Source organism: Plectropomus leopardus, chromosome 2, assembly GCF_026936395.1.
Source record: "Plectropomus leopardus strain MGB_pleo_1.0 chromosome 2, ASM2693639v1, whole genome shotgun sequence".
NCBI classification, from domain to species: domain Eukaryota; kingdom Metazoa; phylum Chordata; class Actinopteri; order Perciformes; family Serranidae; genus Plectropomus; species Plectropomus leopardus.
In genome coordinates this window covers 12,651,185-12,674,222 of record NC_142177.1, presented here as the reverse complement: position 1 = coordinate 12,674,222, position 23,038 = coordinate 12,651,185, and the positions used below count along the sequence as shown (strand labels likewise).

At 39.6% G+C, this 23,038-nt stretch overlaps 1 protein-coding gene across 2 annotated transcripts in view; it reads right to left on the bottom strand.

Moving 5' to 3' along the window:
• LOC121953896 (arf-GAP with coiled-coil, ANK repeat and PH domain-containing protein 3) overlaps positions 1 to 23,038 on the bottom strand; it is a 76,438-nt gene that overhangs the window by 28,423 nt on the left and 24,977 nt on the right. For both annotated transcript variants that reach the window (XM_042501170.2, XM_042501178.2), the window contains exons 2-4: positions 10,097 to 10,154; positions 4,932 to 5,051; positions 3,855 to 3,908 (exon numbers count right to left, since the gene is read on the bottom strand). In XM_042501170.2, the coding sequence (XP_042357104.1) occupies positions 3,855 to 3,908; positions 4,932 to 5,051; positions 10,097 to 10,154 (232 nt within the window). The remainder of the gene's footprint in view (positions 1 to 3,854; positions 3,909 to 4,931; positions 5,052 to 10,096; positions 10,155 to 23,038) is intronic.

Here is a 23,038-nt window from a genome sequence, read left to right as displayed (position 1 = left end):
TGAAAAAAATCTTAATCAGTTTCATCAGATTGACTTTGGCCCTACATGTACACTCATCCAAATGTTCAATCAAAACCTGCTCTGGATTATGGTGTCCAGAGTATGACCCAACTACCCAACAACCTACAGCATGTCTCCACTCAACTCCCCAGCACTCTCAGCTTTTCAGATCCTCAATGTCTTCTACTGTAGAAGTCCCATCAGTCATCTCTCCTGTATCTACTCTGCACCAAAGCTGCAGATATGCAAACCACTGTGCTGATTTTGCAGGAAAAATTCCACCACAGCAGAGAAAGCTACACCAAAGTTAAGTGAGTACATACCAACCTCACACTAATCCACCATGTTATCAACTCAGTCTGTTAAGATTAAGGGCAAGAATTATGTATGTATGAAAGTACACATATTTTCTTATCGTGTGATTTACTGGGAGATTCATTTTCCTGTTTGAATGGCTTCCTTTGTGTCTGGCGAGAGCAGAGATGGTGCAGAAACAGGCATCAGTGGGTGGTCGAACAAAGACAGATTTCCGTTCACTGTGTCTTTCCCTCCCCTCCCTCCAACCCTCCATTCATACTGTCTGCCAGACGAGCTATTAGTGTAATTCCTGGGTGTTAGAGAGGAGGAGCGGGACGCCTGTGGTGAAGGGTAAGTGAGTGGGGGAATGGATGGAGAGGTGGCGGAGGAGCAGAGGAATAGAAACAGGTGGTGATGAAAAAAAAACAACAGAGAAAGTAACTTATCAGCATGAACAAAAGCTGTTTAATGACAGCAGTAGTTAAACAGGCTTGACTTTAGTGGAATGAAAAAGCATCAGTAAAGTGTGGTTGCAAAAATGTAAAATATAGTGGAAATAACAGGGCAGTAAATAGAGAATCACCTTCTTTTTTTAAACAATTTTATTCCGTGTTGTGCTTTTTGGGTCGACTGATACGATAGCAACTATTAGTAGGTGATGAGATCAATAATTGATATCTGAAAACAATATGCATTTACAATAAAAATGAAAACCTTTCTCTCAATATTTGGAAGTTGGAATATACAAACTCCACCACAAAGCTTTGTTTAAATGCCTTTAGCAAATGGTTAATCAAAGCTGACACTTTCAACATCATATACAGCAAATTCCCTGCAACTTTTTTTTATAAAGTCAAGTAAAAAATTTAAATAAAAATTAATAAGTAAAAGCAGCTTCCTGAGGCTTTACAAAGTATGTAAGAGTTCCTTCTATACTGACACTTGCATTTTTAATTAATCAATTTCATTGGCAATCACTACAATAAAATGCTGATACAGAAAATCAGCAAAATGCCAAATAATAAAAATAATGAAAATCTGCCACGCAATAATCTGTTGAACCCTATTGTACATATTACTTCCTGGACTATTTAACCAATGGGTATGTCTTTACCTGAAGAGCAGTGTTTAAATGCCCTTTGACTACTTCAGTGAAGCTAATTTGTGTTGTGCAATAGAATACTGTATATCTGTCTGGTCATATATATGTAATCTGCCAAAAAACCCTACAAAATAAACACTGAAAGAAATTACACAACATTTTGCACAGAACAGTAAAACTGTTTTTGCTATTTTCAAAACTAATGCAGTTTTCATTTTCATGGCTAGCGGCCACATTGTGTAAGTAACAAATGTGCTTGCGGCCATCTGTGCGCCCATGGGCGTGTAGGTCTTAAAATGAGGTGTGATCAGGTGCATTGGCACACTGCTATTTTGAAGTGCCATTTACCAAATTTCTGGTCTTAAGTCAGAATAGAGCAGCATCTTAAGATGTGCTAACATAGACTGGATTACATGGGTTCACAACACACTTATGCTTGGTAAAATAGTACATCATTAATTATGGACATACTGTATTAATTACATTCTTAAAAATGGGAACATATCAAAGAACAGGGCTGCTGTCCACTGCTGGTCCGCCCTTTAAGAGAGACACTGTGTGCATTTACACACAAGGAGCAATGTTACTTCATTGATTATCTCAGGGAGTAAAAGTTCAGTTCTGTTTTCTCTGTCAAGTTTCTCATTACAGTTTTTAATTTCACTGCTTAAATTTCCCACAATATTTGCTGCAGTGACATTACTGCCCCTCTTCTCATCAGAAAAGAACTAGCTTCTCCAATTTTTCAAATCTCCCATGTGAGAGCAATGCAGCAGGAGCAGGATCGCCTGGCTTTTAAAGGAATGGGACATGATACTGTGATTGGTTGAACTCCTGTTATGGCCAAAACACGTCTATGATTAATTAAGTGACTAAGCGCGACCTCTTTGACCCTTGCATCTCACTTTGCGCCCACATTATGCACCATTGAAGTAGCAAAAGTGGATCTCGACATGCCCTAAATTCACTTGTGACATGCACTTTAGACCATTTGCTCTAGGTAGTTTAAATAGGGCCCTTAGAGTGTGATAGACAGTATGACAAAATATTGTAGCACATAAGTGCATTTAGATAGCTTAGCAGAATCAATGCAACTGTAAAAGTAAAAAGGGGAAGCTAAGAGTCTGACAAGGTCAAAGCATGATGTAGAGGTGAAAAGAGGAAGATAAGAACTGCTGATATGCGTCTACTATGTACACTCACAGTACAACAGCCTGTAGAAGTCATAGTTTGGCAGAAAGATGGGACAACACCAACTTTAAAAACAATAAGTTTTAAGAGAAAGAAACAAAAATGATACCAACCAGTGTATCTGGTAGCAGCCCTAAAATACTAGTGTTAGAAAACCTGCAAGCCTGAGTATCAGTCTTTTGTCATAGATGTAGGTCTTCTATGTCCTCATGTCACATATAAAAGCTTTAATTCAAAACTTCAGCAGAATGTGAGAAAAAACTGAAGCCATGCCACTAAAAATGTTTCATAAAAAATGTGTCTAAAAAGAAAAAGTTGGAATTGTAGCAACTGTTGATTGTGGTGTTGCTGCAGCTGCCTCTTTTTCTAATCTTTCTCCTTATTCCTTTTACCCCCTTCTGTCCTCCCACAGCTTTCTCTTTTCTCCAGCTCACTTTCCTTCTCTCCCATATATTCCCCTTTTCACCGTCACAAATCTCAATTTTACCTCTCTTATTTACACAAATACAATCATGCACAAACGCCACACGCTCTCATGTATGACCTAATCATTTGTGTTATATAATGTGGCAGAAAGACACCTTTAAATGTAACTATAAATCTTTATGACTTGTAACAATTTCATATGTCATCTCTTATCCACGACCCTTGAGAGGACAAGCAGTTACTGAGAATGAATGAATGAATGAATAATATCTCTTATGCTGTCAAATTGCCGATGGGGCCTCACAAACCTGTAAGGGGATTCCCAGAAAATGACATTTCTTAATCACACTTACTCATGGAGAGAGAGTTAAATGAATAATAGCTGAGTGTGTGTGAGTGTGTGTGTGTGTTTTCTGCTTGTGTGAATGTTTATGCATTAAAGCTGCCGTACACATCTGGTGAAGCATGTGGTTTGAATCAGACACATGCATGTGGACTGGCCTGTGTGGACAGATTCACCGTCACAAAGTGAGGTCACAGTTAAATTCTGCGTAAGTGTGTGCGTGTGTGTGTGTGCGTGTGTGTGTGTGTGTGTGTGTGTGTGTGTGTGTGTGTGTGTGTGTGTGTGTGTGTGTGTGTGTGTGTGTGTGTGTGTTGCAACACTGGACCCAGGAGGGCTGGATGTCTGTAAGACGTTAACATGCCAAGAGGACCTGGGCGTGTCGGAACAACAATCTACCTTGACTTCCTGCCTGTGGCTAAAACTAGTGTGTGTGTGTGTGTGTGTGTGTGTGTGTGTGTGTGTGTGTGTGTGTGTGTGTAAGCGTGTGTGTCTTACCATGTGGTAGTTGACGATCTCCTGGAGGCTTTCTCCACACTTTTCAAGGCATTCCTGCAATGGTGACGAAACATGGACATACAATGTAAGCTCACAGGTTTCCATTTGAAAATAAACTTCACATCCATAAAAAAACACTCTTACTCTACAATACATGATCTAGACGTGTACTTGGTAAAAATCAGTCTTAAAGCTGTAGCTGGTAACTTTTTCTGGAAAAAAAATCTTATTTAATATTTGCTGAAACTGTCATTATATTCCCTCATCACTCAATGAAACAGATAATCTGTTAAAAAGTCATGCTCCTTTGCCTTTATGACATGTGAACAAAAACAACCAATTAGAAGTTAGAAGTTCTAATGCAGCTGTCAATCTTATTAATTAGCTGTAAATTAGCTGTAAAATGAGAATGGTGGTACAGCCGGTGGGCGATGCTTTCGTCGACAGTATCCATCACGACAGACAGGACACAAACTTCTAGTTTTACAGCTAAACGGTACACTAAAATATGTTTCTGAAAACATTTAAGGTTAGAAAGAGGCGATGCAGTCACAGAGTTGTGATTCATATTTGATCCGATATATCTGCCTGACATAATACTGTGTGGATATAGTGACAGATTCAGCAAATATGACACAAAGTGGTTTTCAAGTCACAAACTGTAGCTTAAATGCTAGTGGTTATTGACTGTAAAACAATGATGTCTGCACTGCTTCACCCAAAAGCTACCAGGGCGACACCCGTACTGACAGGAAATCTACTCCAAATGTTTTCCCTAGAAGAAAACCATAAAGCAGGTTTCAGATGTCTTTGCTTCCAGCCATGTAAACCATCAGCATAAACATCTCCTGTCTGCATGTGGTCACATATGTCATGTTTAAAACAGCTGGAGGACTCTGTGTCTGGACAATACTGTTTATACTGCTCTACTGTTATTATTCATTTGGGGAATCACAGGAATGCACTCGCAAAGATAGATGAGTGGTCGTTTGTTGAGACACTAAGCCTCAAACATTCCTCGGTAAATGTACAGCTCTCAGGCGGTCAGTTTTTGAGGACAGTGCGACTGCCGCTCACCGATATCGTCTCCTCTTTCTTGCATTGCTGGGACAGGTCCTTGATGCCGTTGACGAAGAGCTTGTTGGCGCTGACGTATGCCCTGCCGGCCTCGATCATTCCACTGCACAGCTTCACCAGCTAGAAGGGAGGAAGAAGCATAAAAATGCTCACTTTAAATACACAACAAAAATATTGTCTATTTAAAGAGTCACATGTTTTACACAGTGGATATTAATAGTTACAGTGATGACATAAATCAAAAGAATTGTTGGTCACATGCAGGATCCTCAGGATGCTCAAATTTAGAATAATCCTCACATCTGAATCAAGGCCAGTGCAGGCATTATTGAAGCTGGCATGTGTCTGGTATCCAAATGAGAATTTAGTATTTATTGAGCATTATGATGGAAGTGCAGATATAAAAAAAAGTCAAGTGATAAGATGATCAGGGGCACATGGCTTCATAATCTCTGTATCCTCCATCATTTTGACAACAGATCTAAAACTCTGACTTACAGCTATGTCCAAAATTACTCCCTCCTTTACTCAGTCACATCTCCTTCAATAGTAAACTCTTAACAACAAGTTGTAAATTGAATTTCCAACACTTTAATCAATCAGTCTTCACCATTTTACACCAACACTCACGGACATGTTGAATAAATAAGCGATAAACATTGAAATCACCGTGTTAAAGACCCTGTTAAATGTGCTAGAATGTCTCATCTGCAGGAAGAAGCTTGCAGATGCACCATTGCTGCAAATTTACAGCAATAAAAGAAGGAAATGAAAAGCAATCAGTGCATGATGTCATGTGTTTGTGTTTTGGTGCATGTTGTTTGTCCTATATAAGATATTTTTTTATTTTTATGCAAAGCTAAAGACATACATTTAAACCTTCAACCTTTAATTGTGTATGTTGAGGGCAATATCATATGCAAGTCTGCATACAGGATCCACATGACCCAATGATAGCACTACATGAAAAGTTTAAGATATGCAGGACTTTCCTAAAAACAATGCAAATACAGAAGTAATCCCTCAGACAGAAGTAATCCCTCTCAATTATCTCCTATATTGCACTTTCAGTGTGTGGTGATGTATTTTATGCAAAGACTTTTTTTCTTATTTTCTGTGTTTGGGAAGTTTATGGGTGTGAGCTAGCTTTATAAAAAAGGTTGCGACCAGATGCCAGTCATGGGATCATCAAAGTCAGTAAGAATTTTTCGCATGGGAGATATGAACGCCCACACAAAATTTTATGCCAATCATTGAAGCAGTTGTTGAGATATTTAGCAGGATAAGAGTAAAACTTTGATTTGTCAACCTCACGCTGGTGCGAGAGGAAAAGTTAAGGGATCAAAGTCAGTGACTTCCTCTGGGGACCATGAATTTCTGTGCAAATCTTAAAGGAATCCATCTAATAATTAAGACATTTTAGTTTGGACAAAAGTGGGGGATGACGGACAGCCAAACCGACATTGGTATCATGACAAAAAAAATCAAAAGAATAAAGAATACATTAAAAAATCTTCATGAGTTGCTAATGTATAGTGAGCACATTCACACCACAGCCATATGAGAGCAAAAACCTAAATGTAAACATATTAATATATAATCATATATTACCAGGTGCAGACAGTTCACAGCAATGGTATGTACGCTTTTATACACCACATGAACTGGCAACCGCTGCACTTTCCCATTTTACGGGTTATATGATAAGCTACAGAGTGGTACACTGTCATTACCACCGCAATGATGCAGCTGTGTGTACGATAGGATCAGAGCATGTGTGCGTTGGTGAGAGGTTATTCAGAAGAGAGACCGGCAGTGAACCTTTAATTATCTCATTTGGTGCAGGAGTTCCCAAGGTTGTCGCTATGTGAGTGCGGTTTTCTGGGAAGCTGACAGACCAGAGATGAGAAACTAGAAAGTGAGGGCTGATAACTGCGCAATCTATGACAGCATGACTAAAAAATAATGCCTGCAATGTATATGTGAGCATGGCTGAAATGAGCTGCTGGTTCAAGAATGTACCGTGTGTAGATGGAGTTACTGATGTGCATCAGTATATTTACGTTCACGTGTACATGACTGATGCTGTTATGAATCCAAAAGAATAGGCAGCATGTCTCCTGCCCTGCTGCCGCTCCCAGGATGGTGTTACAACATATCTGTCAACAAATTGGCCGATACGGGGGAATCTGATCTCATCATGTGCTGTACAGAGCCCCCCAGGGTCTGAACAGCCATTTGAAGCCCAGTGTATGTATCAGGATTTGTTAATAAATGGGCCGGAAGAACCACAGGGGTCCACTTGGAGTCAAAATGACACATCTGGTACCATATGACCGACATTGCCCTGTTAATTGATTGAAATGGTTACAGTGTAATGCAGAGGTCCTGCTGGTCAATGAGATGTGGGATGGGCATTTAAAATTTGGGGGAAAATTTTAAATAATCTACAACATTGATAATTTTGCTAGATGTGGGTTGTGGTACTAAAAAAAAACTTGATTTCTTTGCATTTATTTCAAAAACATGGAAAAAAGCAAAAAGCAACTTAAGATGAAATGACCCCGACAAAAAACAACAACAGGCAAAAATAATAATAATATTAAAAAAGTCAGTTAAGTTAAATTACCTAAAATATGCAAAAAATAATTACAGCTAATCTCTAAAAATAATTTTAACTATATAATTATGATAATTATAAACATAGTTCTCTAGATATTTTTCCTAACTTTTTTTAAAGTAATTTTCTAAATCTACTAATTTCTTACAATTTACAAGACATTTCAAGGTGCTCATGACTTTTTTCCCCATGTTTTTGAGAGAAACTGAACAGATTTGCTCTGGGTCAAAAGGTTTAAACACTCACGGAAGGCATCTGATGCAGCACAAGAAAGGCAATCTTGATCCAGGTTTCCAAGGGTTAAGTAAGCTGCAAAATCTAGCTCGCAGGAACTAAAAGCATTGTAATGCTGGTCAGAACAGTCAACATCACGGCAGGCACATCGAGCTTTCATCAGTCTCATAAAGATTCTCCTCTAAGAGCCTTTATTGCTGCCAGGACGTCCTCAGGCAGCTTCAGAGCATCCTAACAGAGCAGTGTGAGGACCCATGCTGAACATAACAAATCACCCTGATGGAAACCCCCTCCGACCCTGGTCATCTTTTAACAGTGTTTAAACAGAGCTCAAAGTTCATAGATGCTCATGATGGACTGTACGCTTGCAAGTGACCTTGATCTGGATATACTATTGATATGAGGGTGCAGATTGTTTCAAACACCAGTGAGCAATATGGAGAAAATCAACTATCATGATGTTTATGACCAAATACCTTGATATCGGTATTGCAATGATATTGCAGCATTGAATGTTAATGCTTTTACAAAAATGAAGATTTTTGATTAATAACTATCAGTAATGTGGATATAATGACAAACGGGGTAAAGACAAATAAGAGAACGGCTGCAACAGTCGGGTAAGTTAATAAAATTAAATCACTATACTGTAATGCAACCTTTAAAATCAGGAGAAGACAACACTTACAATATTACGAGATCCAAAATCCAAGACAATATCTAGTCTCATATCATGTTATCTAATAAATTCTGCCCAGTCCTACAGGTGTAGAAGAGTAGGGAAAAAATAAAAAGGAAACTAAATTACAGGGAGATAGAGAAAGAAAGAGGGTGCAGTCATCATTTAACTACATTAACACTATCTCATCCTCTAAATGTTCTCTGAGTCACAACTCTATTAGTTTATCTAAAGAGGTATTATCTCAGTCCATAGACTCCCTGGAGACACTTAGCCATCAATTCTTGGAGGTCTAACACACTTGAAGCCATTAAGGTAATAACATTTGACAATGAAACAACTAAGAAATGTATTCCTCTTGTCTAGTTTGCCATTGACTAATTATCCTTTTATTTTTGATTGTGATTTTCTAAGGAGAGTGCAACTATTCTGCACTCTTTAATCTGTTCTTGTCTCACCTTTTACTACTCACTGTTCTTCTAGTGCAGTGTTGAATTTTGACTCACTGCTATTGCTATGAGAAGTTAATCAAATATGAACATGGACTGCTTTTTGTATCACTAAATAAGACTCTTATCTTTTGGGTAATTATCAAGGGTGTCATATTGGGGAGGTCTTAAGAAAGGATACCCTGGTTTCCAAAAAAGAAAAGATATACAGAAGGGGAAGGGAGAGAAGCAAAGTGACTAAAAAATTGCGTGAGAGAGAGAGATAGACCAAGAGAGGAAGGGTGTGGGGGCCCACAGAGACTACCTATGCATAGGTCTGAGAATTTGGTGCTACACCCCTGGTCATTGTATTCAAGTTTAAAAAGAACACCCTATTGTAAAAATAATCCAAGTATAATGTGCTGCAGAGTAATTTAAACCTTATAAATATGCCGTTGCCATTGTCATGGTGGGTGTTAAATGAGCGGAAATAGCTTTATTTCACATCTTGCAAACACAGAATTTATGATAAGCTGTTGTTGCATTGCTTGTATTATTTTCTCTGGTTAAGCAGGGCAAACAAAAGACATCACATGCTCAGATAACAGAGGGCTGCTCTGCTTTCATACTACAGAATATAAAACCTGCCTCTGTGGCATTAATCAGTGTTTGCTCAGTGCTTCAGCATGCACCAGCTCCAACATACGCGTGTGCGTGTATGTGTGTGTATGTGTGCGTGTGTGTGTGTGTGTGTGTGTGTGTGTGTGTGTCTGCGTGCACTATTTGGCAGTGCATGAACCTATTAAATATAATAACTCAAGTCTGCAGTGTTTCCTGGTTTAAATAGCCTTGACATTTAGATAACGGAGAGCGAGAGGAAGATAGATTTAAAAAAACACAATTACAGAGAGCACAGCAGACAGACAGACAGACAGAGGGTTCTATAATCAGTTTCACAGTGTCTAAAGAAAATACGGCTCATAGACAACATCAATACTCACATCTGGTGGCGTTTTTTTATTCAAGCAACGTAAACAATGTAAATGTATCTTTGTTTTTGAGTAATATTCATTAGACACATGGCGAAAGAAACACAATTCAACAGTTGTTTAGAGCAACATACACACTCAGTATATACCTCAAATTTGACATTTTAATGGGCAGCGCTGTCTACAGATAAAACAGAAATTTGCGTGGTCCTTACCTTGTCGAGCTTTGCCTCAATCTCTACCACATCTGTCTCCACATCATCAATGCCAGCCCTGCAGAGAGAGAGAACACAAAGCCACACTGTTAATCAGATCTGCTCTTCAGTTATACCAGACTCTATACAAACCGGACTGCCATTTCTGAGAAGAGGAACTGCACGTTAAGATGAAAACCATTACAGTCACAGTCAGGATTCAAACTCTTGTTTGGGGAAAGATACTTGGATTAGTGGTATGCCACAATGGCACAGTGACAGGTAATAAATAACTATGTCTGTGACTTAGACAAAGCAGACAAACAATGTGAAAGGAACAAAAGGAGTAAGAGATAAAAGCATGCCTGAAAAAGAAAGCAAAATAACCAGACGGACATGTAAAAGTATATTGTAGTGTACTTCTGTGCATGCAAACACGAGCCACGCTGTCTAAGCTTTTACAGTATCTTTATTTTATCCCCCAATGAAAATTAAGCTGCAATCAGTCGCCACACATCACAGTCTCACAGACTCGAAAACATTAATCCTAATGACTGCATCGACACAGGCATCACTCTGGAAGATTAGTGGCCATGGTCCGAGCTGCAAAATCAATGAATGACATCATGCAGAGACATGAACTGGTGCTTAAGTATCTATAAGATGAGCTGATAAAAGAGGTAGGAGCAACAGTAACTGCTTTATATTGGGTACTGGCAGTTTTAGATTTTAAACAAGAATAACAATAATGCATTAAAGTACTCTAAATTTAATAGTTATTTTTTATGTTTTTTTAATGGACACTAAATATGAAGAAAATGGGACTGTGAGTGTGTGTGTATGTGCCAGGTGGTTTGGGTAGGCCTTGACCATCCTTTCCCTGGGGGTCTCCTTCCATTAGTGTGTAAGATACAAACACACACACATGCACAGGCAGGAACATGCACATTAATAGGGTCAGTTGTTATGGCAACTCCCTATATGTGTGCCACAGATACTGCACTTGGGGTCCTACTATGTCAAACTGTATTTCTGATTTCTCGGACACACGCACTGTACCTATATACACCAAGAAATCACGTGAGGCGAAACATTCACGAAAAGAAAGTCAAACAGATTGCAGTGGTGACGTTTTTTTAGGTTAGCATTCAGTAAGCTGGCATCACCCTTGATAAAAGCCAGTAGGATTTCTCCATTGGCTTTTAGATTATTGCAGAAATTAAGCTCTGTGGCAAACAAAAGTTAATGACACTTATGCTGTGTTCACACTGCAAGCACACGCAACAGCACGGCCAGCTACATTATCCAAGTGTTACTCTAACACCCTTTGACAAAGTTACTATGTCATCATGAGCATGTGTGTGTCTGCTATTTGCAACAAAGGACCTCCACTTAACATCATCTTAAGTTTGTATTTGGTCAAAAATATATCTATGCTTTTGATTAATGCTCCATTTTAACATCACATTTCACTGCCGGTAATGCAAAAAGAACTAGGATAGCTTCAGCTAAATAAGCTTAATAACACAGCTAGCAACAAAAACATACAAATGGTTGATGCTTCCTTCGGCTTTGGAGCACTTTTATTTGCGATCTGACTTGTCACACAGCAAGAAGAGTCAGATGTCAGTTTGTAGCTTCATGTCACTGGTTTTCATTAAAAATGACTTGTAGCCTTTTGCTGTGTTGCTTGCAGTATGAATACAGCATTACATGCTTTGTTTAGCAAGATATAATAATAATAAACACCACTTTAATCATTTTTGAAGCATAAACAGAGTTGCCAGAAGTGAAAAGTAAATGTTAGGCTATATAATAACTACACCATTGTCACATGACTTCAACATCACCACCACAACAAGGCTGTAAAGCTGTGCTCGCATAATAACATTCTATACTCTCATTTAGCCACATGATAGCAACGGTCTTTTTTAAGACATGTAAAAGCTTCAGAATTCACAGGTGGGATTTTGACGGAAAATCTCTAAAGCTTGTGTTAACCGCAGACCTTACTTCATGGATCTAACCAAAACCCATTCAAAAAACCAATCCACTTTAGACAAGGAAACCAGAAGTGCAAAAAATGCTAACTCATTTCTGGGTTTTAGGACTCATTCCTGCAGCACTCTGTAAACATATAAATATGAACTTATTTCTCTATTTGTCTCCAGAGCTCAGGATCAGCTGAGCTTACTGGAGACAATCAAGCCAAGGATCAGCGTCACACCCTGCTCGTGCTGGAACACGTCGGCCGTAACCCCAAAACTCCGGGAGACGATGATCTCATCATACAATCTCTACCCACCCTCTTCTCTGACTTTTTAACCCTGTGAAAACACGCTGACAGCTGATGTTATACGTCATAGCACAGATGCTTCGCAGAGTTGGAGGAAAAGCATGTAAACAATTAAGCAACCAGCTCAGCTAGTTTATATCATAAAGGTCGTGACTCGGCCTGATAATGCTTCTAAGAGGAAGGTCACAGCTGAGATGTCAGTCTGAAGCTTCAGCACCTGCTCCAGAGAAAAACATTCCCAGAATTCCTTTCTGCTCCACAATGCGCTGAGATGTTTAGCTAATTCTTGATGAGTGTCTTTCCCCCACTTGTGTTTTTCATCTCTCATCCAGAACGCACACTGTTTATACAGACTGCACTTTACTCTACCACAACATGACACTGACACAGCAGGCGGTTGTGTGTGTGGTCCGCACAGAAGTCTGATTTATATTGTTTCAAAGAGGAAAGAGAGAAAGCTGGAAATCACAGTTGTAAGACCTTTCATTGAGCCGTCTGAGTCGTTTGTCGCACTTGAGTATTGTTGTTGGGGCATGCAGCCTAATCCATCAAACTGGCTTATAGTTTCTGCTCTTTAGCTGCGTGTCAATTAGAAAATACAGCACTGCACATCCAAGCTCCGCTCCCAACAACATCATGCCCTCCATTAAGTCACTGTGAACCAAACACACTCAATGTCAAAACAGCTGTTCGATCGAGAGCATAAGCTCATTACAAGTGTGTAGTGTCTCTGGCGGCACACGCTGCCAATAAACTGTGACTGACATTTGATGACGAGGATGCAGGGACGACATTTAATACAGACACAGCCGGTACACTATTGATCCAAGTTTTCAAGTTCAGCACAGGGTTTAGAAAATAGGATGACTGGTGCAATGTGTTGCAGACGGGATGCATGTCGTGTTTTTGTTTCCAGCATGTTTTGACAAGCATGTTTGTGCGTGTTTGTCAAAGTGAATTGAGCTTTGGAAATCAATACACTAAGAAGGTTGTTGGCTCTGGCAAGGTTAAATACCAAAACAGCACTGCAGAGGCAAATCATGGACGGATTATGAGACAATGGGGCCCTGGGCACAGATATGTAAAGGGCCCTAAAACCTCTCCTACGAAGGAGCAGGACACACAATGGTAGTTTACGGCATCTTTGTCTTCACGCATCTTTTTGTGATTTTGTGTCCCTCTGTTGTCATTTTGTGTCTCCTTTTTGCTGTTTTCTGTCTTTTTGTAGCCGTTTAGATCTCTTTGAGGTCATTTTATGTCTTTGTAGTCATTTTGTGTCTCCTTGTGATTTTTTTTATCCCCTTTTGTAGTGTTTTGGGTCTCTTAAGTGAATTTGTGTCTATTTAATCATTTTGTCGTTCTGTCATTATTTTGTGTCTCTTTTAATTTTATTTGTGTCTCTTTTTGGTCATTTTGAGTCTCTTTCTGGTCAGTAGGCTATGCGTTCATTTAACTGACATTTTGTAGGTGAAGGCCAGGAGGGATCCTGACACTTGGTCCTGAGCCTAATAGGCCTGTTCAGTAATCCATCTGAGGAAAAATGTGTGTGTTTGAGAGTGTGTAAGCTTTTCAAAGTATGTTTGTCCTTATTTTTCTCTTTTAATACCCCCTACAGCAGCCCGTATCTCAGCTATTAATGTGTTTCCATAAGAAAATGCACCAGAGAATTATGACATTAAAGTGAAATGCAGCAAAATTGACTCCCAAGGAAGATTATGGGAAATGCTGCAAGACATGAAGGCTGCATGAAGAAGATAAATATGTGTGTTTCAAAATCTGGTCTCAATGACACTTGCTTCCAGTGTGTGTTCAGTGTGTGTGTTCAGTGTGTGTGTGTGTTTGAATGCTGGAGGAAAACCCCAAAGCTTCTGCAGTGTTGATGATGATGATGATGATGCAGCCCTGTCAGGAGGGGGGGGATGGGATCATACTCGTTGCCAGTGGTAGCATACTGTACAGGGTCTGACATCACCAGTGAGGGCGGGGGAGGGGAATCTCACGTGCACAAGCTCCACGTGCACTCCCATCAGCCCCAAACAATCATCCACACTAGTGAGAGTCTATTCTTGTCCCCCACGCCGTGTGTGTACTCTAGCATGAAGCTTGCGTGGCTATCCTCTCGCATCTCTTCACACGAGAGCCACACACACACCCACAGCACGGCACGGCCTCCAGCTTAGAGATATATCTGAGCCCCCCATGTCTTCCAGACTCAATGTGTCACATGGCATCACATCCACATCAGCATCACTTCAAGGACCAGGGGGACAGCGGCAGAGCGAACAACAAGTCCTCTGATACCAGACAAGCCCAAGCAGACATTAACAAAGATATTCACAGGAAATGACATGATACATGTCTGTTAGACATAATGTGCCTTGAGTAAAACAAACATGTGACTGCGTAGAGTAAGATACATGATGCTCAACAAGGGGACAGGGGCAACAATGAGCAAGCTACAACTGTAGTGTCTCATCAAATGTATTGGAGCATCAATGCAAAGTGTGTGTGCGCATGTGTGCCCTGGATAAGTCTTAATTTACTATCAACCTCTTCTGTGGTGCTTCCTAATCTGCACCACTGACCTAAAATGCGTGTGTGTGTGTATATGAATGACAGATGAGCACTTTGAATACAAGCATACTGTACTTAACTAATGTATCACAGACAGTTTACAGAATCAACAGTTTTTAATGTAATTCCTGTATCTCTACAAATATTTCCATGCTGACTCAGCAAATCAGGCTGTGATGGGCCTGACCTCATTTTCTACTGACATCAGGTGGATAAAAAGCAAATCCAATCATCTAGTGTGTAGTCTACACACACACACACACACACACACACACACACACACACACACACACAGACAGACAGACATATAATGGTGAATAAACAAATGACTGAGATGTACAATGGCAGACTGAGCACACAGACAGACAACAGAAATAAACAAATGAATTAGATGCAGACTATGACAGGCCACACACACACACACACACTGACCCAGAAACCCACTAAACACACAGTTTTCACCAGAAAGCTCCACTATGCTACTAGGACCCAAAGTACACATAAAACATTAAATCTAAATCCAAGTTTAGTTCCCCACACACAAACACGTACTTTTACTTCCTGCTAAACGAAGACGATGAATAAGTCATGGTACTCTTTCGCTGCTGTGTGAACAATTGCTTGCAGACAGCTTGAACATTTTTCTAAGACAACATTTTCATGCCTTGAAGACGATGAACAGCCATAAATTAAGTTACTTTAGAGTATCTTCATGCATGTTTTACCGTCGTAATTGTCTTATACACATGCATGCACGCCTAATGGTGCTGCGCCCTCATGGGCTTCTAAGACACAATTATCCTCAACATCACTGAGAATAGACATGTCAGGCATGGCATATAGTAATGGTGGGGAGGGCTGCACAGTATATCCTCTCTTATTGTCGATGAGATGTCGAAACACATGTTGAAAGACTGATATTGCACTCAAGGATTTTTAGAGTTAGTTATAAGAGAGTATCAGTAGAAAACTGCATATATAAATGCATTTTTGCATTGGTGCTCTTTGGCATTCAGTTCAATGTCAAATTTATTCAACTAAAAAAAAATTGGAAATAGTTCCCTTTTATCTTCTAAATTCAGCAAGCAATTTGTTTTATTTAAGCAGTGTACTAAATGAAACAGAAAACTGAGTATATTTCAATATCACTTTATCACAACCAATGTCGTTATCATGACACTCAACAATGTTATCGCGTATAACATATTTCATATCATGCAGCCCTAACCGTGGGTTTGACTTAGGCGAGAGCCCACAGAATGTAAGACTGGAGGCTTGATACCCGGCTCCTCCAGTCGACATGTTGATGTGTCCTTGGGCAAGATACCAAACCCAAAATTGTGTGTGTGTGTGTGTGTGTGTGTGTGTGTGTGTGTGTGTGTGTGTGTGTGTGTGTGTGTGTGTGTGTGAATGATTAATTAGCAGCAGCTTGTATGGTAACCTATGGCAACACAAAATTGCCATGCAAAAATATCCCAATACTAATTTCTAGCATTTTTTCCCCACACATCCAATTGTCACTCATTTACATTCTCTCTTAATTGGTTTGCCAGAAGATATCATGACATATCACAATAAAATTATATATACCTTGACAGACTATTTTATCCAGATCATCCACCGAAAATTACAAAAACAGCTTTCCAAATAAATTGGATTGCTCCTTTAATTTACTCAAATTGTGGCAAATTTTTCAAATCCATACAGTCCCCCCAATAGTACATAGCACCTAATTACCATAATTCATTAACTCAAGTTCCATAATTCAAACCAAATAGGGGCTGAAAATAGCATCTGAAAGGTAATACTGTCTCCATCATACACCCAAACAAATGGTTAATTCCTGTCAAGTTACATTTTGTGTAAAAACTAAATTAAAATTTGGTCCTTTTCAAAATTTCAATATTCTTTTGTATTTTGTAGGTTAGGTATTTAGGCTCACTCATGATTTATAGTAGCGTAACTTTCTATTGTCAGAAGAAAGTATAGAAAGAAAGTGAACAGTAGGGGGTCTTTGTTGTTGTCATTTAGTCGCCTGTACTGTAAGTACACAGAGAGATTCAAACGGTCTCATTTATAATGGATACACGCTTTCATCATCCTCCACCCACAACTTCAGACGGCACACACAGACATACACACACACATCAAAATATCCCCTTCCCAGCATTCCAAGTAGCGAGCTCCATGGCAACCATTCATTGACCCCAATCACCATGGCAACAGGCATCAGCATTACTCACGCTTTTTTTACTGACCAATTTCCTCTTTGTCTGTCTGATGTGTCTGTCCCTGTACATCTCCCTTACAATCTTTTCCAGAAACGCTCCTTTTCTAACAACATTTCACTCCCTGAGAGAGAGAATCTATCAAAAACACAACAACCTGCTGATACGTCTTTTTCGCAGACAGGCCGGTGTGTTACAGTGGCTATAGCGCAGCTTGTGGCGCATCTGCATTGCCCGCTGCCGCAGACAGAGTGCCCTTGAGTAGCATACTGATGCCTAAAAGCTACTGAGACTCTGTGGTCAGTGCTGCTTGCTGCAAAAAGATCAATCATATTCTGTCATCTTCATCTTATTGTCAGTGGGTTTCAAACTTTTGAAAATATTTTTTTACTTGATTGATATTTCTTTAATTCTAATATGCATACTATCACTTGTTGCAAGACAAAACCACATTAGAAACATAAAATCACCCCCATGTGTTTGCCAAATAGAGATTTGCAGATTTTAAGATAAAACCATTAATTACAGGTCTAGTCGTCTTTGTCAGACAGTGAATAGGCGCAGGTGGTTTTGGGGTGGGGACAGTAATAGCAGCCCATCCTTCATCTCTTTGTTCTTACATCCTAAACCACACTCATCCAGCCCCTATATTAAAAGCCAATTTTGGTCACCCTGTACAAACATTTGCAGCTTTACATCAGTCCACTGCATTGTGAAAGAGGTTCTCTGTGGAAGGAGACGAATCATGTTGTCAAATCGTCTCAGTGCTTTGCTCTAATTTTTGTTCATGACAGCGTTCTCCCTGCAGAAATCATCTCTTCCCCCTTTTCTCATTGTTTCATTTGTGCACGCCTCCGTCTGTCCATCTGACAGTCTCTCTGTCTGCCTGCTGTCTGTCTGTAACCCTCCTTCATTAGCTGCTGGCATGAATCTTAGGACTGTGCGTTTGAGAGAAAGACAGCCTGTGTATCAGTACACAAAAGGAAAAACAGGGAGAGAATACCAAATCCATAGGTGAGCATATTAATCTCAAAAGCTCCCCTTTTCTGACAGAAATTGTTCAAACATTTGGAGCTGTTTAGTCATCATCCATTCAACAAATTGCATCTCTATTTAACTCTCAATACCGCTATTAGCAAATGCACGTGCACAGACTCTATCAAAAGAGCCTCCAGTAAATGATCCTCTCACAAAACACACACACACTTGCCTAAACAGACTGCCTTTTCACACCAATAACCAAACACTAGTATATTATGTGTGGCTAACAAAGACGCCTTCACTGCTTCCCCTAAAACCCCCGCCTCCCAACACACAACAAACATCACACTCATTCCCTGAAAAAACATTTGACTGCGCTGATGGCGGATAAGACAAAGAGACCAAACATGATGCTGACAAAAACAACCCTTACTTGTGTCCTCGAGCTTCACCTTAATGGTATTAAACTTAAGTAATGTGCTGAGTCAGTGCGTTAAGTCATGTTTTGTTGCACTATTCCTTTAAGGTAAAATTATATTCAAAGGAGCAGTTCCACATTTTGGGAAATACTCTTATTTGCTGAGAGAAGAAAACACTGACATCACTCTAATATCTGTATGATTAATTTACAGCCAGTAGCCAGTTAGCTAAGCTTAGCATGAAGACTTGAAACAAGCCAGACTGGCTCTGTCCAAAGATAACAAAATCAGCATACCAACACATGTAGAGCTCATTAATAATCCAGGAAACCAGAGGAGACTCATAAAACCACAACATGTTATTATCATTATTATTATTATTATTATTATTATTATTATTATTTTAAACATGAAATAACATTTTTTTAAGTGATTTTAACAGGTCTTGGTAGACGTGTTACTTTGGAACAGAGTAAGATTTTTACCCCATTTTCCTGTGTCAAGTCTTAACTTACGATATATATCTTGCAAATAAAGTGGTAAGGTATTGAAACTGATGATATACGATATACAATTTTATTGCAGATCAGGATAAATGCACTCACAAGAAGTCATCATGGTGAATTTCCATTACTGAGATAATTGTGATTATTTTGTCCAGCAGCACCAAAAGAGACTGCTGGGCAAAAAACAATGAAAGAGACTCTGCAAAAACAGGCTGCATATGCACCAACCTCAAAAAATGTAAACGATATTTATGAAGCATTGACATTTTTCAGATCAGAAGGTATAACGCCATTTTAAATGGTCAAAAAGTCTGGATTTTTGTTTTTAACTAAACATGATATTCACTAAAAAGATGTGTATCAAATATGTGAAATAATAAAATATTTATTTCATAATAAATAGGTTAAGTGGTTATTGTAAATCGCAATAATTTTGGCCAGGATAATCATGACATAAAATCTTCACAGCAGTTACGAGTGATTAATCTGTCAGCTACATTTTTCTATCAACAGATTGTCACAGTTTCCTAGAGCCCAAGGCGATATCCTCGAAATACTTGTTTTGTCCGACCACTAGGAAAAAAAAGAGAATTTTTAAATTTAAAACAGAGAAAAGCAGCAACTCACATTCACAGGGTTCCCACACATTTCCATGGATATAATTTCAAAACTTTTCCATGAATTTTTAGGGGCCCATAATCATTTTTTTTTTCATAAGCATTCCCAGCATTTTTCTAACATATCAGATTCAAACTTTATTCTAATATAATTTCACTTGGCTGGCATACATGGAGGGAGAGATGTAACATTGGGAGAAAATAAAAAAAAAACATATATGACAACAGGCAAATCACTGTCACACATTTAAGTATATTAGAGCTATGTCACGTCGTCATCTATAGAAATTAAACTTGCTAATGTTTATTGTTTATTTTTGTGAAAGGTTATCCACACAAGACTGCTGTGACAGTTTCATTACACACAACAAAATTCCATGACTTTTCTAAAACATTCTACTTTTCCAGGCCTGGAAAGTGTGATTGTGAAATTCAATGACTTTTACCGTTTTTTCGTGACCACAGGAACCCTGCATTTCAGAGTCACAACCAGCAAATTTTTTGCTTGATAAATGACTTAAATTTACTAATTGTCAAAATGTCTGGTCATCAGCACTAGTTCACAGTGAGTAAATGCAACGTTTATAAAAGGACATGGCTATAATAATGCAATACCGGCTGATTCTTGCTTTAAGCTATCAGGGGCATCTGCAGGAACGATTGATTGAGTTAAAGTCTTACAGTAGAGGATGTGATAAGCAGCAGAGGATAATGGACAACAGAGGCCGCACAATTGTCTGTGCAGTGTCTCTATAATTGAACAAAGCATTACCACAAACACACCATAAGTCAGTTTCACTGCTTCCCAGTGGCTGTCAGACCACCTGACTGCTGGCCCCACTAAAGCAGACCATTAGCTCAAATGGGATGCGGCTTTGTTATCATAAGTCATAAGCAGAATTTGTGTACACCACTCTCTATAAACACAATCCACTTGTAAATATTTCTGGTGGAGCAGTCTGGGATGTGGGAACGTCATTTTATCATTCCAGAGTACATTCCATCAGCAGGCCAACAGGAAGTGTGTTGGAAGCTCAAGAGTGCGAAGTGAACAGAAATGATTTCTCTCTAATGTATTGTAACCACAACTCAAGCCAGGTGGAACTTTCTCTCGGAAAATGCAACATATTTCTCTCCTCTTTTGCCAAGAGAGAAAAGCTGAGGGCAAAACAGGGAAAAACTCAGTGACCGTTTTCCACAGGAAGCCACTCTGCTGACTTAGAGAAATGCAGCGTGAGTTACATCATCATCAAGTGACCAGAATTGTACTGTTGCCAGAAAGTCTTGAACTGGTGAAAGTGAAAAGAGGGTAATAAAATTATAAAAAAAAAACATAATCTGCTCCACCGAACTCTAAATTTACACATATTAACATACATGTATATGCTGTCATGCACAAACACACACAGCTGCCCCACTCCCTCCTGCTGGTTCAGTGTTCACTCATGCTGTGAATTCAAGTGGCACTAAGTTTCAGCACATTTTCAGCTCAAATCGCTCTGATTACCATAACAAAAAAACCCTAATGATGTTCATGGTGCAGCGTGTTGGGCTCATTTCCGCTGCATCCTCACAGCAGGAGGCAGTGAGCCCCAACATTATGGCTCTGTGTGGTGGTCAGTAGATTAAGCCATTTTCACTCATTTAATGGTTACAGATCATTTTAAAACATTGCAAAAGAAGCTGTGGTAGAAAAGATGCAGCCACAAGTTGATGGCACCTCAATGTCATCCATGTAAGCTAAATGTCATATGGAAACCCACACATTCTCTCTCCTAAATAGTTAAATACAGCCGCTTGGTATGAACGCTGTGACACTCTATTCACCCCTCTATCATTAGTTCTGGACATGTCAGTTTCCACTCATTATAGGCATGGTGCCTTTTCAATTCCCATGTTCACAGGAAATATACAGTTTACATCATTACATGCATAGGGTCTTTTCAAAATAAGCTTTCTTAGGATTAGACAGCAAAACTACTTTGTATGGTTAAGGAAAATGATCAAGTTTAAAACAACTTTTGGTCTCACACAGGACACAAACAGCGGCCTCAAGTCCTGTGTTTGTTTGACTCACCTGTTCACCCTGACCTCCTACCTATGCTTACTTTCTTGCTCTTTGTAGTCCACCATTTCCTCTGAGCATCTAGTATTGCCATGGATTGCTTGACATTGGAGTTAGTTGAAAGCTCAATTCATCTAACACCTCTTCCTAACATACAGCAAGCGAGTGACAGATGAAGTGCGAAAAACTGCAGAGAAATACTACAATCAATTACAACATTCAGGGAGCGTATAGATCCCATAGCGAGCCAAAGAACGTCCTGCTGTTGCTGTGAGAATTCATCAGAGGTGCACTAAGCCTTTTCCAAACAAGCAAAACACTAATTTGCCTGTTTGCTGACGCACGGAGCAAATTAGGACATTAACTTTGGGAAAAGTGACAATCTCATGTGTGCTCACTTGCTTGTTTGCATTGTCTCCAGTTAGAAAGAGGAGCCCTGTGCATCAGCATCAGACACCGAGAAGCACTTTGCAAACAGCTCGCATATCCTGACAAGTTTTACATTTTATAAAACCAAACACAAGTTGGGCCCATAAAGCCTTATGTCCTTTGTCCCAGGGGAGGAGAGCTGTGGCCTGGGTGGAGTTGGGCGTTTTGGCGTTGAACCATTTCAGGCTTGAGGGGCACGTTTGATCATGCATCACTCACGCTCTGAGGAATGCACACACACTCCCCACATTGTGTAAATGATGGGTCCCATCTTCTCAAATTAGGGGGTAAAAGAAATAGTTTGAAGATGAATGGATGGACAAACAGTGCATCTACGAACCTGATCAAGCACAGGAATGCCAAGATGACTTGATGCAACATGACAGCAACACTCCCTGTAGATTATCATTTATGTGATTTAAGTTGAGAAACTGGGATGGCACAGCTGAGCTCCAACCAGACTGAAAGCAGCAGGAAGCCAAAAAGGACAGCATGAAAAAAGGGACCGCAAGCTCATCCCATACTCCAACCTCTTTAACCTTCGCTGCCCTCCCAGTGGGGTTTAAGCAGCAGCCGACACGCACACAGATGCGGCTTGCATGAGAAATGCAGGGGAGGAAGAAGACCCCCTGTGGTGTGTAAGCACTTTGTTCCCAGGACTCTTTTTGCTTCCGTCCTCTTTGCATCCAGCTAACAGCCAGCTGATTGATGACAGAGAAGCAGTGGAGTGTAGAGATGAAAGATTATCCTCTCTAAAGTCCAGAGGACAAAGTGTAGGACAGAAAGCAATGACTTATATAGGATCTTGGATCTTGTGTTAATACCACAGCTAAATATTTACATCACAT